This window comes from Asparagus officinalis, chromosome 1 (genome assembly GCF_001876935.1).
Source record: "Asparagus officinalis chromosome 1, Aspof.V1, whole genome shotgun sequence".
In the NCBI taxonomy this organism is placed as follows: Eukaryota; Viridiplantae; Streptophyta; class Magnoliopsida; order Asparagales; family Asparagaceae; genus Asparagus; species Asparagus officinalis.
Genome location: NC_033794.1, coordinates 6,743,614 through 6,764,866, shown reverse-complemented (window position 1 = coordinate 6,764,866; position 21,253 = coordinate 6,743,614). Strand labels below are relative to the sequence as shown.

The window sequence follows — 21,253 nt, the reverse complement described above, 5'->3', positions numbered from 1 at the left end:
AAAATTATTTTACTTATTAACAATCCTTGAGGGTACAATATGATGTTCAACAATTAAAAATCATAATATTTCATTTTATCTTTACTTTTTCAGTTTCAACAATAATTTTTCTTGTAAACAAACGCTGTTCTTCACTAAAACGCCCATGCTGATGCGTTTTCAATGCATTATAAAAAAATAACTTTCGTAATTCCGACCATTTTAAATTTACCGAGCGCCCCCTTCATTTTAAAAAAGACATATATCCGAACAACAGTTTGAAATATTTAATTTGTTTCGCAAGGCGCTGCTTGCAATATTGTCTTTATACACTGCTCATTGCATGTTAAGTCTGCAGTCATCCTAACCATAAATAATGATCTTATTAGAACCATATATTTAAATAGAAGAATTGAAAATTTCAAGCTAATTTCCCAACAAATCGTGACCGATGTAGAGGTATCCTCGTAGAAACTGTGGTCAATTTAGGGGGTGTTTGTTTCAAAAAAATTTTAGCATTTGGGTGAGATTTCAATTTCTAGGATCAAAAAGTGGGGTTTTTTGGGTTTTAGAATTCCATAAAACTTGTTTGTTTCAAAACAAATTTAAGAATATCAAATCCCCAAATAATAAAAAAATATTATATTTAAGGATTTGTGAAATTCTCTTTTTTGGGTGGGATGTGGGGTGAATTTCAAAAGTGTAAGACAAATTAAAGATTTCAAATTCCAAAAAGTTTAAAACATACAAAAATATTACAAATTATAGTACTCCAAATCCCAAAATATTGTTAAAACAAACAAAATTTTAGGAATTCTAACTCATAACAAATTACCTATGAACTTCAAATCACATGGTGAAATTCATATCCTAAAATAATAGGATTGGAAACAAACACCCCCTTAACCGCTTCGATAGATCTACCCCTTGTCGACAGACTACGGAACCGGGTCCGCTGTACCTGCCGCGGCCACGGCCCGTCACAACGGCGTCGTGGGCCGGGAACTACAATGATTGCACGCGCCAACCTCGTGTACTTCCCGTCCAATCCAGCCCAAAAAAGACAAGTAGCAGCTCTTTGAATTGAGTTTACTTCTCCCAAAATCAAAACTTTTTCAAGGTGGAACCACCGACGGACCGACCCGTACTGCCATTACATAATCCGCGTCATCGTTTTTGACAATCTAGATGCACACGTGGCTCCCCATAAAGCCCCCACTTCGTTCGCACTCCTTGTGAACAACGCAACCCAACAAGGGGGGAAAAAAAACCTCCGACCGAAAAAAAAAACTCCCTTCTTTGGCGGCAACAATTAAGAGCTCACTTCAACAAACGTGTCGAAATCAAAATCCTCTCTCTTTCTCTTAAATCCGATCTCGATGCGTTACAAAATCTCAAACCCTTTCATCCTCCTCCTCACCCAACGATGATCAAAAAGCGAGTTTCCTCGTCGAACTCGCTCCAAAACCAGCTCTGGGTCCTCTTCCGCCTCGTAATCTCTCTCTCCGTCATCGCCTGCGTCCTCGCGCTGTTGAAGATCCATTCTCAGACGATCTCGCCGCTGCCGGCCGCGGCGGTGGTTCGATCGGAGGAGGAGTTCGTCGGAAACCCTAAAGTCGCGTTCTTGTTCCTCGCGCGTGCGGGGTTGCCGCTCGATTTTATCTGGCACGCGCTCTTTCAGAACGCTGAAGAGGGGAGTTTCTCGATTTATGTGCATTCGAGCCCGGGGTTTGTGTTTGATGAGTCGACGACGAGGTCGCCATTCTTTTTTGGGCGGCAGGTTGAGAACAGTATTCAGGTGTTTGATTTGGTTTGGGATTTGATTTGATTTTAGTTATCTATTTTTTTTAAAATTTTAGGCCCATTCCCGAATCATTTAGCACTTAAACTAATATTATGGTAGTTTAACTAATATTATAAAATAGCAGCTTGTCGCATAAATCAGCTTGCATGTTTTGGGGGTGTGAATGAGTTTGGTGTTCGGGTTTGAAAATAAATCTGAGTAAACGACTGATTTAAAAAAAAACCACCTTGATTTTAATGAGGAAGCGAGTCAAAAGGTTTGTTTTTTATTTTGTAGGTGGCATGGGGAGAGGCCAGTATGATTGAAGCGGAGAGGATTTTGCTGAGGAAGGCACTTGAGGATCCTGCGAACCAGCGGTTTGTATTGCTATCAGAAAGGTAAAGTTTTGATCGCTATTAATTGGTGAATGAGTATCCATAAGACGTGCATACTTGAAGTGAAAAAAGTTGAGTGGGAGAATGGATTTAGAGCATTGGAAGGACAATTGCACGTTTGCCTCGACTACATGATAGACTCCTATTAACTCTGTGAAGATTGATCTCTTATTTCCATGATGAGAGCCAAAAACCGAGTCCTTGTTCTATGTCTTGATCCAAAATATTCAACCAATATCATCTATCCTGTACTAGTCTTCTGATTTAGCTCAGATTAATGCTAGATGAAGGAGCCATTTTGGCTTATTAGGTTGTGAGTTGGATGTTTAATGACAACACTTAATCTATGAAGTAGTCTGTTTAGATTTAGGTGGAATCACCTGGGTTTTTACTAAATCAAACAATCTCTAAATAAGGAGCCAATTGTGAAGTACTGGTTTTTGCACCACCAAGAGGTTACAATATATTTTTGAAGCTGGACCTTGGGAAACCTCCTTCACCTCTAGACCTAAAGATAGCTGATATAACTTTATGAATGCTGATAAATTTTATTTATAATGATAGACCAGACCATGCAATAATGTGTTTCCTATGTATCTTGTAGTTATTTATTTTTCAAAAGTTGGTTCGCCTCTGTTGGGTTCTGCCTGGTAGACCTGGTCGCTTCCTTCTATTGTGTCCTTAGCCAGTGCACCAAGCTTCGTAGTTCTATGTAATAACTGTTGTATGACGCATTTAGAAGGCTATTCAATTTTGAACACAAATATGAAATCACAAACGTTTCTTTGCTAGATCTTTTTGGTGATGTTACAGGCTCAGAAAAGTTCTTGTGACTGTAAAGAGCTTGGCTTTAATGCAAAGGTTTTAGAACATTTATGAAATATCTTGACAAGCTGGATAAGTCATCTTCTACTTTTCATCATACCAAGTCTCTAAGGGAGATTATGGTACCTGTGATTCTCTGCTGTATTTGTTTCCAAGGAGAGCAATCTGTAGTCAGGGACACTAATTGCAGCTAGTTCGGTTTGTTCATTGAATGAGAGGAGGCCTCAAACAACTTATGATAGAGAATATTCTGCTAATTTGATGCATTTTCTTATTCTAAGAACCATTTCTTATGATTTACGGACCATCATGCCTCCACATTTTTAACCGTTCCTTTTCAACATTTTAGAAAAGAGGAAATGTGAAATTTTAATGTCATAAAATTATAAGCTCTGGATATTTCTGGTTGTTTTTGAGATTGATTTTCTAATCATATTTCTGTCTATTGCAGTTGCGTTCCTCTTTACAACTTCAGCTATATATATAACTATTTGATGTCTTCTTCGAAAAGCTTTGTGGACAGGTAGGCAGTGAAATCTAGTTTGTTCCCTGCTGTTAGTATTCTTATTTATAGTAAATTGATTTATTTTTTGTGTAAATTGTGCTTGGTAACACTTTAGTTCCCCTTCTTGGAGCTTGACGAACTTACTATTCTGCAACTAGCTCTACGCTGATGTTGTATTGGATGAAGACGATGACTAATATTTTAAAAAATAAAACAAAAATTGCCATAATTCAGTATTTCCAATTGTTTTGAAACTGCGAGTCATTTTTGTAAGATAATGCACTTATAAATCAAATTTAGTTATCATTACAGTTGAAAGCACTATTTGTGTGCTGTGTTTTTTTTGTTTATCAACCACCAGTTATACTTTTTTCTGCTGGTCACGTCTATTGCATATAATATTTGATTATTTCCCAGTTCTTGCCTCACGTTTCTTTTCCAAATAATAGCCATTATTTTCCCTATCATAAATGGGACCATAAATTTTTGCTCGGTGGTCCATCACAAGAAGATAATGGGTGATTTACAATCTTACTTTCAGCTTTCTTGATAAGAAGGATGATAAAAAGGATGGTCGTTACAATCCAAAGATGTCTCCTACTATCCCCAAGGACAAATGGAGGAAAGGATCTCAGGTTGAAGATTCTTATTACATAACATGCGGTCAAGGTTTGACATACCATGGCCTAAAATTTCTGGGACTGTACTGATTGGTGTTATGTCTTGCAGTGGATAACATTAGTTAGAAAGCATGCAGCAGTGATCACTGCTGACAATATTGTCTTTCCAATTTTCAGGAAACATTGCAAGGTAATGCCTAACATATCTTAATTGGAATAATTATAATTTGCAGTATTTACCGGTGAAAAGACTTGCATCATTTATTTGATAGTAAATTTTATTCTAAAAACTAGTGAACACACAATTACATATTTGCTGAATATCCTCAGAGGCTGAGACTATTCTACATCTTAGGAATAAAACATATGTCTACTGATTTTAGGTACTATAGTTTCAAAATTTTCCATTTTTCTCCATCCCATGCAGCAATTTGCTTATTTACAATGAGCCTCCTCAAACTTTATTTGGGGCAAATAGATGCACACAGGCGTAACTTACATGCATGTTCGTATATAAATATGCAAAGCATATGCACATAAAACCCAAACACAGACACAAACGTGCATACACGCGCATAAGATATACATATACACACAACACATGTACCTGTACGAGCATGAAGTCATGCATGGCTGCATATTAGCATGCAAATTTGCAGTCATGTTGCCACTTCTTTTAAAGTATTTAATGTTGATGGTATTACCGCAGTTGAAGAAATTTTCATTTTAAACCCAATCCAATTTTTATTTTTGAAAACCGACCCACTCCCGTTTTAATTACCAAAATCGACCCGTTTCGTGGCCACGTTGCTGACGTGGCCACAAAATGGGTCGATTTTGGTAATTAAAACGGGAGTGGGTCGGTTTTCAAAAATAAAAATTGGATTGGGTTTAAAATGAAAATTTCTTCTACCGCAGTTCATACCTCTCTATGCACTATAACGTTGTCTGGCCATGCAAGTTGACTTTCACACCTGATATAACTTAATATATTGTTTTGGTTGTTCGTACACTTAATGGCACTATCTAAGGATTCATCTTAATGCTTGCCTCTTTGCAGCGAAGACCAGATCTAGATCTTGAAGGAAAGCAGAATGCGGTGAGTGACTGGTTCCTCTTTTTTAAATTGTTTTCAGTGCATCATCTTATTACTCTTATTGTTGGCATTTCATTCTCAGAACATACGATTTTCAGTATCACTAGTGTAGCTCTTAATTCAAATATTGCTTATGATTGTCGTTGTTTTGTTCCTGCTATACACTTATATTTATTTACTTCAGTACTGTGTGAAATGCTAATTGTAAAATTATCTCATTTTAATTCATGGCTAAAGATTACTAGGGTTAAAATCTGAGGTATTTTCTTCATGCACAACTAATTGAGTGCACTTGTATGAAGCTGCCTGCATGGTGGGTGCAAACTATACGCTGATTCTTGATTTCAGATGACAACATGTCTGGATGTATTGATCCTAGGCTACGGTGCAGCCTGATGTCTGCATGTATTGATCCTAGGCTAGAGTGCAGCTAGTGCCTATCCTTAACCTTTATTGTAGAATTTTTGCTGTTGTACTCTAATCATATCTGCCTAAATGGATTTGCTGCCGGACTATCTTTGTCTCACTCGTATTACTATATTTTATTTTCCATACGTTTGGAGTTTGAAATCGAAATTTAAATATTTATGAAGCATTGTTCAATATATCACTTCCAACAATTTAGCTCTAGGTCTTGTGGTATTTCTCTAAAGTCCCTCTCACTTCATAATAACTGAAGTTGAAGTGAGGGTTGATGGCTAGAATATTATACTCTAGCATGGCCTCACAGGTTGAGTGTTCTTTTCACGGGCTGTATTTATTGCAGCGGGTAGTTTTTTCCCCCTAAATTTGCTTTAAATGTGTAAAGGTTATAATTTTACACTCTTAACAACTTCAGTTTCCTAGAAGCATCTAGCATATTTCATAATATGATTCATGACAAATCATATTTCATAATATGATTCATGACAAATTCATCTCCTTAAATGGTTACGGTAAATTCTTTTGCTTTTATAGCTGCTGACTAATCTAATCTCTGAACTTTCTTTTGGAGTCTTCGTGGACAGGTGAAACTTTTGTGGCAATTAGGAAGTGATCTAGATTTATACTTGAAATATACTTTGTCCTTATTAGAAAAAGCTTCTAGTAAGTTATAAAAATTAGCAATCTGCTGTGCATATTTAGTGGATACTAAAAGACTCTTGCCTTTTTTGCTACAAACCCATTTGTTTTATCGAATGATTTTATCTTATTAAATGAATTTTAATTTTAGTGTCTTAGGCCTGACCTCCCAACTTTTTTCTTATATGTTCTATCTTGAACCTTTAATTTTTAAGTGCAGAGAAAAATTGTCCAGAAGGAGCACAATTGTATTCCTGATGAACATTACGTGCAGACATTGCTATCTGTAAGCATATAACTCATGCTTTTATTGGTTTAGAACATTCAGATAGCTTATTTTCTCACTTTTTGATAGTTTTTTTTTGGGGGGGCTTCTTGTTGGCCAAGTTGGAAAATCACTGTGCACATGTACACATGTGGGCATTGTGCGCAAGCATGCATGTGTACATAAAGAGTTGAACACACTTGTTCTCCAAATTGAAAGTTCACTAGGTTCATCTTGATGCAACACTTAGTTTTTTTTTCAATTCATCGAGTGGGTGCAAACCAGGGTTGTCTGACCATAGCAAATTGCTTTTATAATATTTGGCATAGGATGCTCCATACACAAACCGCATTAGAGTTTAAAGTTTCTAGATCATGATAAAATGAGACTACTAACTGTTGAAGTTGTATTGTAGGATTTGACAGATTAATTTTGAGTACTATTATAATCTCAGGCTGATTTTGAATACCGTTATAATATTATGTAGATGAGAAGGTCCATGATTTGTAACTGCATATGGTACACATAAATCAACTTGCGCAATTAGCATATCAACCTATGCTGAGAAATGAATAAGATTTTCTATATAAAACCTTTTCATCACGTAGATGAGATGGTCCTTTTGCGTACAACAGGATTGTAATGGTGTCTTAGTAACCATGCGTGATATGGACATATATCAACTTTGCCTGATTAGCAAAAAACATAGGTCAACCTGTGTTGATAATAAATGAATAAAATTCTCTACAAAAAAGTTTATCATCTTCCCATTCTGCTGCTCCTTTTCTGATCAAGGGGAATTGTTAGAGGTTAATCCACATTGCTATGTCACCACTTACCAAGTGATGTATTAGTTTTTACGTCTCTTTTGTCAAGTCCTTGACCTGAAAGTCGGTACCAACCTAATAGTATAACAAGAAACAACAAAAGTTTTGGCCAAACTTTATCGGATGGGAAATAAAAAAGATGCACGATAGGAATGATGACTTATGACATAGTTGTAGTCCAAAAGGTTAAAAGTCTTTTCGTACGAGCGAAAGACTCATTTACCTTATTCAGTTGCTTGTCTTGTTGCAGATGAGCGAGCTTGAAGATGAACTAGAGCGGAGAACATTGACGTATACTTCGTGGAACCAGTCGAAGAATGGAAAGGGAAAACAAAATTGGCATCCGACCACCTTTCAATATGAAACTGCAAGCCCAGAGCATATTAAGCAAATAAAGGTAAGTTACGAAAGCACTGATATTTAGTTGTTTAGACGTTGAATACGTCTATATCGCTTTCACGATTTATGTTTTTTAACTTACGAGTATGGATACCTTTTCCTTGAACTTGTGAGTATTGTTACTGTACCTTGTTAGCTTCTGTTCCAGTAAGTTTGAAAGTGGCCACGTGTGATGCATTTGTTACACTGATATTTAGTTGTTTAGACGTCGAATACGTCTATATCGCTTTCAGGATTTATGTTTTTTAACTTACGAGTATGAATACCTTTTCCTTGAACTTGTGAGTATTGTTACTGTACCTTGTTAGCTTCTGTTCCAGTAAGTTTGCAAGTGGCCGCATGTGATGCATTTGTTACATAGAACTTCGTCCTGAGTCTTTCACAAAGGGGGAAGAGGCAAGACTCGATATTTACAAAGACAGTCATCTTCTATGCACAAGTTAGTACTCGGAAAGCCACAGTAGGCACAGTTTTTTGCTTTGAGGAATTTGTCACTATTTGTTTGCTTTAATGAAGTTTGTGACTCTTCAAACTTTGTTTGATTGTTAAACCCTGCAAAGGACACCAGTAGGAACCTTTTCTAAGGTGGCACAGCTGAATCTAGATGGTCAAGGTCATGCTTCTAGATAATAGGTTAACGTACTATCTGGGAATCCTACAGAGCAAAAATATTCATACGAGAAAAGAAACTCATGGGATGTCAGTACCTCGAGAAGTGTGCTTAATGGACAAGTAGGTGAGACTCCAAGAGGCATAAAATATTGACTTGAAATCCAGGCATCCACATCATATTCTGATTATCCTGTTGCATATTTTCCAGAGTAAATGTCTTGATTATTTGTGAGCTATATCAAAATTAGCTAGAGTGTTTGAACTAAAATGTATAATGAAATAGGCAATCTGTTCAATTTGTTCTTTCATCGCATTGCCAGAAAATGAAAACAACTTTTTTTTTTCGCTCGTTGAATTTTGCAGGACATCAGGAATGTGTACTATGAAACAGAATTCCGGACAGAGTGGTGCCAGAGCAATTCCACATTAGTGCCCTGCTTTCTGTTTGCAAGGAAGTTCACTCGTGGGGCCGCCACTCGTCTCTTGACTGAGGGTGTTGTTGGCCCCTTTGATGCTTCTTCGCTACTTTTACAAAGTTCAACACGATGATCAGTTGAGAACTTATTTCAATTCATCTTTTGGACTTGGCTTGAATGGTGCTTGATCCTTGGCGTCCTATGCTCTCATGATGAAGTTACATTTGCGGTGATATTACTATAAGTTTCACCCAGGAGTACTGCTGGTGATGACTCACAGTGGCAAGTGATCTGCAATATCACACGGCAAACTAGTTGCGAGAACTAACTCAATACTGGACCTAGATCTGTATACAATCAGAGAAATATATACGAAGTAGCTTAGTAGTATACTTGATATGATTGAGCTTCCGAGATATTAGACGAGACATAGCAGTAATATTATTGACCCAGAAGTTGCCAGGTGTAAGGGAATCATCAAAAAATTTTTTTTTAAATATTTATGATTATTTAAGGATAAATGAGTTTGTAACATGGAGGGTTGGTGACGTTGGATGTTAGGCGTAATTTTCATTTAATTGAGGCGTTTCTTGGTGGTCATTGAGGAGAGATAATTTGTATTATAAATGACTTACCCTCTATAATTCTAAAGAGTACTAAGTAAGTCACGTGGTTGTTTTCGTTGTGTTGCTGTCTCGGATGTATAATCAAGAACGGGTTCGTTCTTTTTTGTCGGTGCATATACTAGGGGATTTGGACATATTCAATTACAGATGGTATACACAAATTTAATTATGTGTACTATCTTTATGCGTTTGCTAGATGTGGAAATAAATTGGGTAGCAAATAATGTTATCGAATTTGAATATTCGGTACCATCGACAACTGTATCTAACATCAGAATAAGTTTAAAATTTATACAGAAGCGATGTATGTTGTGACTTGCGTCTTGCTATTGTCAATGCTAAATTAGTACAATTAACAGTAACGTTATATCAGTGTAATAAATTATCGCATTAATTATCTCATTAACGCAATAGGCGACTTTAAATTTCTACTAAACCCTTTCCAAAAGGCCCAGCTTTTATGAGCCCACTCTGGTTTAGGTCTCTTTAGCAGTTGATCAATGTTGGAGCTCTATCGCAGTAATTGACAAGAGAAATAAATAGAAAATAAATAAACAAAAGCGAACTAAAGGACGGCAGGTTGAGGTTGGTCGGAGTCGGTGCCCTAGAATCAAAGAAATGATCGCCTGCGCGGTGATTTTAAAGCAAGAAAGGAGAAGAAAAATCGAGTGAAGCAGAGAGAAAGATCTCTAGGTGTTGACGTCGATATCGATGAACGAGGTCTTAACGTCTGCCGACTTCTCTTCACCACATGGTGCGTCTCCTCGTCCTCTTGCTAATAGATCTTAGATCTTAAATCCACCAAAAGGAATAACAGTGTAGAGTGTTTAATTATGGTAAAGTTTGTATCTTTAAGCTAGAATGCTAGGATGATCTTGTGATTATACGGTAATGAAGATAATTGATCTTACGACCTTTTGCCAGGTCTGCAATCATTTTCCTTTGTTTTGATGTTATGCACAGTAAAATTGTTGGAGACAGACAACCAATTGTTTCAGAGATGTTACCGTCTCGGTGAATGACCATCATCTAACAAATCTAATATTTTTATTCTGGAAAGTCTAGTTTTGTTCTACTTGATGTGTAGATAATAAATCCTCAGAAAAGAATGCAATTTTTTTTATTTTTTTTTTTAAATTTTCGGTCATTTAGACGGTGTAACTCTCTTAATAGTTTGGATTGTGTTTGAAAATGCTTCATCCTGCAATTTGCGGATGAGGAATTCAGACAACGCATGTCTGCGTGAAAGTTCAAATGACTATGTATAGAAGTAATTACTAAATAAATTAAATATCCAAATTCTGGCTGGGTTTTATGTTTTGAAACCCTATACATACTTCTCATCGTTAAAAAAAAAAAGAGAGAATCCAAAGCATATCCATTTCCTTGTGTTAAACCTTCAATATATGTTCATCCTAGACATGCAGGTATAAGGAAAAAAGATGGGATTCTAAGAGGTTGGTTGGATCAGGTGGAATGCCTTCATCACATTCAGCAACTGTGGCGGCTCTTGCAGTGGCTATTGGTCTTCAAGAAGGGACTGGGGGATCCTTATTTGCCCTTGCTACAATATTGGCATCTGTTGTAAGCACTTAATCAGCTAGCCCTTTCTTTGGTTCACTCTGATCCATGTTTTTAACCCATGAACTTTCTCTTCTTTTATCAAATCATTACAAAAGGCTTTAAGCATTTCTAGTATGGTGATTTTGCTCAATTATGCATATACACGTCTGCTCTAATAAGATCAAGGTATATACTCCTTATACAATATTATCTTTTTGAATCTTTCCACTTATTATGATAGATGTTAGTAAGATGCACGATATGTTGTAATCTGTTGCTTTTTATATGTAAATTAGATGCATAATTTATGTGTTTTAGTAATGTTGTATTATTTGAGATGAAGTCAATATATGATATATGACATCTTTGAGATTCGGTTGTTAATTTTTCTTTTATAGAGAAAACTAACTTAAATACATTTGTTTCTTCAAGAATTACAAGAGATTATTTCATATTAAAAAGTTCTTCCATTTTTTCCGAACTAAATTATTATCATGTCACATTTCTGGTATCCTCTCATGATCTCCTCTATTTGGATATACTATCTTTATATCTTTATTGTTCATAGAGAAATGATCGACAAAAAAGTAAGCAAAAATAAAAATATTGACATCTCGCAGATGTTGCAGAAGTATTTATAACAATATCATACTGAATAAGTTCTTACAACTATAGCGAGTAAACTATACATGAGTAATGCAATTTACTTTTACAAATTTTGTAAGAAATTGTCTTTTTTTTTTAACAAACGCTACAGTTAGGACTTTTAACAATCTAACTCCCACTCTTTTTCTATTGAACTACTGTATTAGTGTTGCTTGCTCTTTTCTCTTTTTTCTTTTCTTTCATTTTGGGTCTAGGATCTCTCATAATACAGTTCTCCCCTCATTTTGGTGAATCTGCTTTTTTTCCTTCTTTTTTCTTCCCTCTTGATGTCATATGCATAAACAAAAATGTCAAAAACACTTAAAATACCGAAAGCCAAATAAAAAAAATTGCATAAAAGAGTGGATATAAAAATTTGAAAATAAAAATTATGAAAGATATTTTTGAGGAATTCTTACCTTCACACTAAAAGACTATCGAATTCGTATGGGATTGGCCTTTGTGCCTCTGGTAGATTATCATAAACGCTAGTTGTAGCATCACCATGAGGCATAAGTAGCCTCTTGCTCTTTCTCTGCATAATAAAATAAAGAAATACAACATCCCTTATCATTTTGTTGTGAGAAAGTTTAATTTGATAATATCTACTTAATTAAATAATATTCACGCACTTGCTCAAAATTTTCATTCCTTCAATATTCGCATTTAATTTGATAATATCTACTTAATTAAATAATGTTCATGCTTATATATCCTGATACATTTTCATCCCCCTAAAAATTTAACATTAAACTCGGCTAGATTTGGTTCTTAAGTTGGTATTCGTGAATGAAGCATACCACAAAAGCTTAAGTGCGTCTAGGTATGTAGATGATCGAGCCCATTTAGTGCCCAAAATGAGATAAGGAATGGGTAGGGTACATTTGTCACATATTGTCTCATGAAGTTCAGACCCATCAAATTAGGAAATTAAAACACCCTTGAGTTTTGGCTCAAGGAGAGAAGTTCTTTCTCGTCATGGCCCGAGGCCGCGAGCATATTGGTGCGGTGCAAGTTGTGGGACCTACTGAGTAGTTTGAGCCAAACAACGCACTGCACTCATGGTCACACAACTTACATCGCGCCGATCGGATTGCGGGCTGGGACCGCGATGATAAAGAACCTCTCTCCTCGAGCCAAAACTCAACAGTGTTTTCATTTTTGCAGTGGTTTAAGCCAAACAACGTGCTGCACTCAGTGGGCCCCACAGTTTACATTAGGCCAACAAACTTGTGGGCCCGGGGCGGGACATATCGTGCATTCTGACCTCCATGATTAAGATCATCAATCCTTTTGGATCATAACTGATGGGTACGAGGGCATATTATCTAAGAATGACAACAAATAAGACGTTTCAGAATCAAATATGAGGGACGAACATATTTTTGATATGAATTAAGCATAAGTAAGGTCCATGTAATGAATTATGAAACATAATGTTTGTTGGGGTTGCAAATTTATGGGTTTACAGGTTAGTACCCATCAAAATAAAAGTGTCATATATCCCCCCCCCTCTCCCCATCTATATATATGTACATATGTATAGAGATCACTATATGTGTGTGTGTATTGATCTCTAATTTTTTGCTCCAATATCAGTCCCATCTAGCCTGTATAAATAACTGATGTGAGCCGTCAGGAATGTTCCCCCCTAGATATTCAATGGTTTTTCAGGAAAGTATTTTTAATCTGTAGCATGCAACTTCTAGATCTTAATCTTAGAAATTAGGATGTTTAGACGCAAAAATTTTAATTGATTGATGAACTCTCTCTTTTATGCTGAATTTTAGGCAGTTGAGTTCCAAAGCACATTTGTGTTACATTGGATTAGAATAAATAAATATTACATTGGAGTAAAGAGTAAATGTTTCTTCATGGAATCAAAGTAGATTATAAGTTGAGGTCCTAATTGACTCTTGATGGAGAACTCATTAAAGAGGGATAAGTAGAGTTGGGTTGTTAAATACCCAACTTTCAAATCCTAAACGCCTAAATTTCAAACCCTAATTGCACCCTTTGTTAAAAAACGAACAAAACTTTGCAAAATTTGTAAAAGTAAATTGCATTATTTATGTAAAGTTCACTGGCTAAATTTATATGAACTGATTCATTATTTCATTACGATTTTGCTACAAAGGTTGTGCAACATCTCCTTGTTCTAGCATATATTGATGTACATATTTTTATTGTGTCTATCTTTTCTTCATAAACAATTTAGATAGCAAGATGATTATCTTATCCCTCATACCTTTTTTTTTCCTTTCTAATCCCTCTATATTTTCTTACCAAAAATGTTATCTTTCCTCAATTCACATGCGCAAATGGCAGAAACATGACAATATAGTATACTTGTTATTTTTTAATCATTTTCCATCCAAACTCATATCATATGTATTTTTTAATAAAATTTTGTTTTAATATTATTATTTGTTTTTTATAAAATTTTGCTCCTTGTGCAATACGCATGTATGCACCTATTTGCATATATGAAATACATAAATACATAATTGCGGACTATAATATATGTATATAAGTGCAGCATGCAGAGTTTTTCATACATGCACCTGCATACGCATAGATGGTCCAAATTTGCACTATAAAGTGACTAGTTTTATAAATTTGATCCAAACATAATTATTGGTTGATTGAATGGTTACATTTTGCTCAAGTTCTTAAATATGTATCATCTTGATTTGGGTGAAAGCACCCTGAAGGGGGGTGAATAGGGTTTATGCTAATCTAATCCGATATTAATGCCAATTAAAATTAATTAACAATATCCTAGCAATTATGATATACAACAAGATATATGAGCAAGGATATGCAATATAAACAAGGGCGATATAAACATGCAACAATAGCGATATGAAAATATACAAGAAAAAATACACCAAAGCCAAACTCAAACACAAGAAAATGATCATGAAGTTCGGTCCTTCCGACCTACGTCTCCGCTCTCCATTCCCGGGAAGAATCCATTACACAACCGGGTTTTCGACGCTCACTCGAAAACGCTTAATATCGGTTTTCTAGCCCACCAAAAACTTTCACAATTCACATTCTTGCAATCACACTCTACACCCTCTAAGTGTTGGTCTCTAGCTCGTATCACCTTTCTCAAATGTTCGGAATTACCATCTCTCTAAGTTTTACTATCGACCCCACTCCTCTTGGAACCGATCCTACTATTAAAATCGACCCCGTCTCTCACCACACACTTCTCTCTGTGTACAAGTGTATTACAAAGTGTATCTCATAATGAAACTCAAATAACAAATATTTGTTCTCTAAACAAGGTGAGAACTCAATTAAGTCCAACTCAATGTTACAATCTCATAACCCTAAATATACTATGTATAAAAATACTAAAAGCTCAAGTGGGTGTGTGTAACAAAAAGAATAAAAATCAAATATAAACTCAATTAAAGTTTAGCTTATGGAAATGATAATCAAACGTATAAATAGCTAGAGATTGAGTTTAGAAAACTTTTCCAATGATAACAAGAGTGAAAGAGATGAGATGAAAGCCCAAACACGAATGTATGATCTACAACGTTACATGCGGAACGGATTTCGACAATCCGCATGCTAGCCCGACTCAAACGGTAGTCGGTAAAGGCTAATCAAACCCGTTGAAGGCTGGGGGTTAGCCAAAAATCCTAAAGTCAATACCTTACACGTGTCTCCGGGTAGCCTATTCCCGTAACAATGGCAAAGTCTATGTACTCGACATCATAGCACGAAGTCTAAGGGAGGATATACAACAAGATATATGAGCAAGGATATGCAATATAAACAAGGGCGATATAAACATGCAACAATAGCGATATGAAAATATACAAGAAAAAATACACCAAAGCCAAACTCAAACACAAGAAAATGATCATGAAGTTCGGTCCTTCCGACCTACGTCTCCGCTCTCCATTCCCGGGAAGAATCCATTACACAACCGGGTTTTCGACGCTCACTCGAAAACGCTTAATATCGGTTTTCTAGCCCACCAAAAACTTTCACAATTCACATTCTTGCAATCACACTCTACACCCTCTAAGTGTTGGTCTCTAGCTCGTATCACCTTTCTCAAATGTTCGGAATTACCATCTCTCTAAGTTTTACTATCGACCCCACTCCTCTTGGAACCGATCCTACTATTAAAATCGACCCCGTCTCTCACCACACACTTCTCTCTGTGTACAAGTGTATTACAAAGTGTATCTCATAATGAAACTCAAATAACAAATATTTGTTCTCTAAACAAGGTGAGAACTCAATTAAGTCCAACTCAATGTTACAATCTCATAACCCTAAATATACTATGTATAAAAATACTAAAAGCTCAAGTGGGTGTGTGTAACAAAAAGAATAAAAATCAAATATAAACTCAATTAAAGTTTAGCTTATGGAAATGATAATCAAACGTATAAATAGCTAGAGATTGAGTTTAGAAAACTTTTCCAATGATAACAAGAGTGAAAGAGATGAGATGAAAGCCCAAACACGAATGTATGATCTCTTCTTCCTCTTGTGAAAATTTCTTCACAAACAAGACTTGTAAACACACTTAAACAAACTTTAAACGTCCTTTAAACTTGTTTAAAAACTCCCTTGATTACCCTTAGAAGTTAGAAGATATGTGGTATATATAGGATCATAGAACAAGCCCCAAAACCAAGAAAAAACCAAGAAAAAAGACAAAAACGAAAACCTAAAAATCTGAAAAACTAGCCGTTGGAAAGCCGTCGGTCGACTGATGAACAATAGCAGTCGACTGATGAGCTGATAGTTATAGGCAGCTCACAGCTCATCGGTCGACTGAAGACCTCATCGGTCGACTAATAGTTTATCAGTCACAAAAACAGAAACTTTTGACAATTCCAGGCGAGTTTATCAGTCGACTGATAAAATCCATCAGTCGAGTTATCAACCAGAAACAAACATTAAATCTGATTTTTAAAGCACTTTTAAAAATAGCAAATAAATTTTAAAAAATATAAAACTTTGGAAAATATTTATAAACATGTTAATGAACATGTTACAAAAAGAAATTTTCAAATTGCATTTTCTATTTGTGAAAACTCATCATTTTGCAAAAACACTCAAATACATGTTTATATAAACATTTGATTTTTGACTTAAACAAAAGTTTGAAAACTTTTGTATGGCTTTATAGACTTAAAAAAAATATAAACTAGTATTATCAAGTTCATAAACCAAGAACACTATGTTTTATCAAAAATACAATAGAATATGAAACATGTGAAAGTGTGTATGAATATAACTATTGTTTCATATCTATAATGCCAAAACAACTTATCTACAAGAAAACAAATATGTATGTATATGATATATATCTATTTTCTTGTAAAAACTTTGTTTGTGGATAAACCAAAAATGGATAAAGCAATAAATTGTGTGTGTATATGATATTGAGCTTGAAGTATTAAACACACATAATATAACGCCTAAACTAATTTACCCAAGCTTGATTGGTCTTCAATATGCTTGTCTTGGTAAACTTTACGGATGAAGCTTGATCTTGAATTAACTTGAGATGTATTGCTTCATACCGATATTCCGTCAACCTCCAATTGATGTGATCGTGTAGGCTCAATTCCATCCAACATCCGACAGACACTTAAACTTATTTACCCAAGCTTGATTGGTCTTCAATATGCTTGTCTTGGTAAACTTTGCGGATGAAGCTTGATCTTGAATTAACTTGAGATGTATTGCTTCATACCGATATTTCGCCAACCTCCATTTGATGTGATCGTGTAGGCTCAATCCCATCCAACCTCCGACAAATTATTTGTCTAGAATAAATACAAAAACACAAACACTAGACAACCAATATTAGTCATAAATTGATTGTTAAAACATCATCAAAACAAAAAGGCCAACACTGGGCACTTGGTCATGCTTGAGATTCCTAGATTGAAGAATGAGCAAGCTTCGCTGCCAAGACATTCTTATTTTCCCATCTGTTTGCTTTTTGTTCCTCCAGAAATTAGCCTTGACGTTATCTCCTTCAGAAATTGACCTTGATTTTATGGATTGAATTTGAGGATCAACTTAAAATCTTAGTTTTGGATCTCCTCCTTGCAGTATATTATAGTTTTTAAAAGGCTAAAAGGAAGTATATTGTCCATAATGCATATTAAGTTTGGTGTATCCAAGTGTATGATGTTGGTTCATCCTTATGGAAGTAAGGTTTTAAATGTCGGTCGACATGTCCGACATGTCAGTTTAAGGGTTTGAGCGACACGACATGGGCGTTTTCAACTCGTATGTCGGTTTTCAGAGCCAAATTAGAAATATCGGGGCCATATCGAGCATATCGGGCGATTTTTCAGCTTTGAAAAATCGGCCTTTTTTAGTGATCTATTTTTTGTTATCGGGTTTAGGTCTAGTGATAAAAACCCAAACTCGTTTGACACGTTCTCATGTTTAAGGGTTTCTTATGAAACCGATAGAAAGAAAAGAGAAAAATTAGGGTTGCAGCGGACTTGGGAACCCATCACTTCTTTCGTGAACGACGACGCCTTTCCCCCACCTTCATCTCGGCCCCCCGTTATCCATCTCCCGTTGCGTCTCGAAATCCGAATCCTAATCGAACCTGAGGGCGGCAGAGTATCTCGTCGTCTAGATAAAGGGAAGAGGGTGGTCAGTGATTCATCCGAAGGACCCCGAGTAAATGAAGAAGAAGAAGAATAGCCCCAACACTGCCTCCTTGCGACGACCCGTCGCCGGCACTGTCTCACTGCGACGTCGGAATCCACCCATCGCCGACGCCGCCTCTAGAATTTATAAAGTATGCTTATATTGAATTTAGGAATGCTTAGATTACATTTATGACATGATATTATACATATGTGCACCACCTGATATGACAATCCGATATTTAGTCCATGTTCCCCGATATATCCGTGATTTTCGCTATCCGACATGGATTTCAGCCGTCCAACATGAACCCGACATCCGACATTTAAAACCTTGGGTGGAAGTATTCTTGTTTCATAGCTTCATTATTTCCTTCTCTACAAACCCATGATAAGAAATATGAGTTCCTTTCTCTGTATGACTTTGATTTTGAGAATGGGAGTTGAATTTGTTCATGTTATTTACTATGTTACTATATAATATGAATAATTTGCTTGTTACTGATTGTTGTTTGCTAGTTTTGAATTAGTAAAAGCTACTCATAGCTTAATTGATACCTAATGATCAGTATATCCTACAGGTAATGTATGATGCATCTGGGATTAGATTGCATGCTGGCAGGCAAGCTGAGGTAAACAGTGTGCTAAAGCTGCGTGAATCATTATTCCAGTAAATAATTTTCGTTTTTGGTTGACAAGTGTGAGGAGACATTGTCTCTGTATGTGTTTACTCAACGACTTGTGTAGCTTAAGCATCTAATAAATTCTTCATCAATCATACACAAATACACACGATTGGAGGTATAAGAGCTCCTTGCTTACTTTTCATCCAGAGTTCTAGTTCACACAATTGACAGAAACTAAGCAACTTGAAATGGGAATATCTATATGATGTATATACTCTGGGAGGGAGGATATATTTGGACCCAATTTCTGAGCATAAATCCATCAACACACTACTTTACTTTAATCCTTGATATGTTGTGCAGTGGAAATCATTTTCTAGCAATGGTAATCGATTGTCATAGTTTCCATCGGTGGGTTAACTTGTGAAAATTTTATATTTCCTTGAAATGGTAATTGGCGTTGGCCTTTTCTATTAAAAATCAGATGTTTAATTGATAGCTGTATTAAGTCTTCTTGAAATGATAATTAGTGTTAACCTTGTCAACTAAAATTTTTAAGTGAATTATCTGGTAACTGTCTTGAAATAATATTTTCTTTGGGTTAATTGTAAACAGACCCCCTGTAGAATCATCCAATTGCAATTTGAAAATCAATTTTCTTTGGGTTAATTGTAAACAGCCCCCTTGTAGAATCATCCAATTGCAAATAGAAACCACACCGCACCCCCCCCCCCACCCCCCCACCCCAAAAAAAAACAAAAAACAAAAACAAAAACAAAACCCCCCAAATAAACCAACCCAACCCAAAAAAAAGTTCTATTGTGAGGATAGGACCTTTTTTGTGAGTTTGAAAGAGTCGAAAAAAGTTCACTAATGGGGGGTGTATTCGCACTGAGCATATGTTGTGTGTGTGGTGTGTGTGGGGGGGGGGGGGGGTATTTGCCACAAATAGAACTACAGAGGATACATTCACAATTGGGTGATACGTTCTGTTTGCAGTTGCTAAATCAACTAGTGTGCGAGTTGCCACCAGAGCACCCTTTGTCTAACGGTAGGCCTTTACATGATTCTCTTGGACACACTCCTCTCCAGGTACGTGGCAAATGTATTTTTCGTTGAATTTTAATATTGGTAATTTTGGTACCGCAACAATTATCTATATACATTATTTATCTGTTCTATTGACTCCTCTGATTTGTTCATGTTGTTTCACTTTTTGTAAACTTGATAATATAAGTTTAGGTTAACTGCACGTTGACCCCGCATAGAATTGCTGTTTTCAACTTACTATGCTGTTGTTCTATTATTGTAAATAGACCCGTGGGTAATTTTTTTTTAATTTTATATTCTTTTGCCTTCGGGTAGATTCAGTAATATCACCCATGGGCAATATACTTGTTGTAAAAGAGACAAAAATTGAAACCTAGGGGTCCATCTGCAACAATGAAACTATAGGGGTAGTAGGTTTAAAACAACAAGCTGCAAAGGGGTCTTTGTGCAATTAACCCTAAATTTTAATATTATATTATTAAAATATGAAACTTGAATGTTTGTTTTCAAATCCAGCAACAGCAATTTGTTTGATTTCATTTAATTTATCTTACATTCTGCAGGTTTTTGCTGGAGCTGTTCTTGGTTGCGTTGTGTCCTACCTAATGAGGAATTCTTCTCCTGTATAAGAAAGACACTGGGATTTAAGTAGTCTAATATGTTTAAGAAAAACTTTGTACCAAGCGTCTCATTACATTAAATTTAATATGCTTTAAACTGACTTTTGCTGTTGTTGTTGCGATAAGCTTTGTAGATTCACATCAACCTCCTATTATTTCAAAATCAGTTTTCTCATTTAGTTGTGTATTGTGAAGTTCACTTGTATGCAAAAGCTGTGATCGTTGGAGACGGTTCTTTAGACTCCCATGTAAATATGTATATCAAGTGTTATGTTGGAGTTACAATGATTATTTGACTGAAAATTTGAAAATGAGAGGGCATAGTATTATTTTTCTAAAAGTTTGGGGGAGATTTTAGTAATTCCAACAAGTTATAGGATCATTTTCCTTTCTATAATTATCTTATTTAATTAAAACGGTTTCTTCTAGAACACCTGAAAGGGTGGGGGGGGGAGGGGTGTGAGTCTTACAAAAGAGCACTTTTTATTTTTAATTATTGTGTAAATTGTCTTTAAGGTGGATTTACATTCTAATCAATAATTCCCTAACCAAATTTTTACTAAAAATTAAAAATAATTTTTTTAAAAAAAGCACGTTCAAAGTACGTGAGTTTTATCGTGCTAGATCTAAGCATTAATAAAGTGAGTTCTATATTTTGAATGTGAGTTTTAAGGGCATTG

General features: G+C 35.7%; 2 protein-coding genes across 3 annotated transcripts; both read left to right on the top strand.

Moving 5' to 3' along the window:
• Positions 1,229–9,452, top strand: LOC109847567. The gene is made up of 9 exons (XM_020416802.1): positions 1,229–1,777; positions 2,060–2,160; positions 3,434–3,505; positions 4,029–4,122; positions 4,217–4,297; positions 5,168–5,206; positions 6,486–6,551; positions 7,608–7,754; positions 8,732–9,452. Exons 1-9 carry the CDS (start codon positions 1,406–1,408, stop codon positions 8,915–8,917), a joined length of 1,158 nt encoding a protein of 385 aa, XP_020272391.1. The 5' UTR covers positions 1,229–1,405; the 3' UTR covers positions 8,918–9,452.
• On the top strand, positions 10,150–20,752 carry LOC109847551 (uncharacterized membrane protein YuiD-like). 2 transcript variants are annotated; one of them, XM_020416795.1, is made up of 5 exons: positions 10,150–10,164; positions 10,838–10,994; positions 18,859–18,909; positions 19,903–19,995; positions 20,517–20,752. In XM_020416795.1, exons 2-5 carry the CDS (start codon positions 10,887–10,889, stop codon positions 20,580–20,582), a joined length of 318 nt encoding a protein of 105 aa, XP_020272384.1. In that variant the 5' UTR covers positions 10,150–10,164; positions 10,838–10,886; the 3' UTR covers positions 20,583–20,752. The 2 variants fall into 2 exon arrangements, with proteins under 2 accessions (XP_020272384.1, XP_020272377.1); XM_020416788.1 differs by having other exon boundaries at positions 10,157–10,164; positions 10,830–10,994.

Excerpts from the sequence above, each read along its gene's own strand:
- LOC109847567 (XM_020416802.1), top strand. The coding sequence starts at position 1,406 with ATGATCAAAAAGCGAGTTTCCTCGTCGAACTCGCTCCAAAACCAGCTC. Across the intron at positions 2,161-3,433 it reads TTTGTATTGCTATCAGAAAG|TTGCGTTCCTCTTTACAACT; the intron begins GTAAAGTTTTGA and ends TGTCTATTGCAG. Across the intron at positions 6,552-7,607 it reads ACGTGCAGACATTGCTATCT|ATGAGCGAGCTTGAAGATGA; the intron begins GTAAGCATATAA and ends GTCTTGTTGCAG.
- LOC109847551 (XM_020416788.1), top strand. Across the intron at positions 10,995-18,858 it reads CTACAATATTGGCATCTGTT|GTAATGTATGATGCATCTGG; the intron begins GTAAGCACTTAA and ends TATATCCTACAG. Across the intron at positions 19,996-20,516 it reads TTGGACACACTCCTCTCCAG|GTTTTTGCTGGAGCTGTTCT; the intron begins GTACGTGGCAAA and ends TACATTCTGCAG.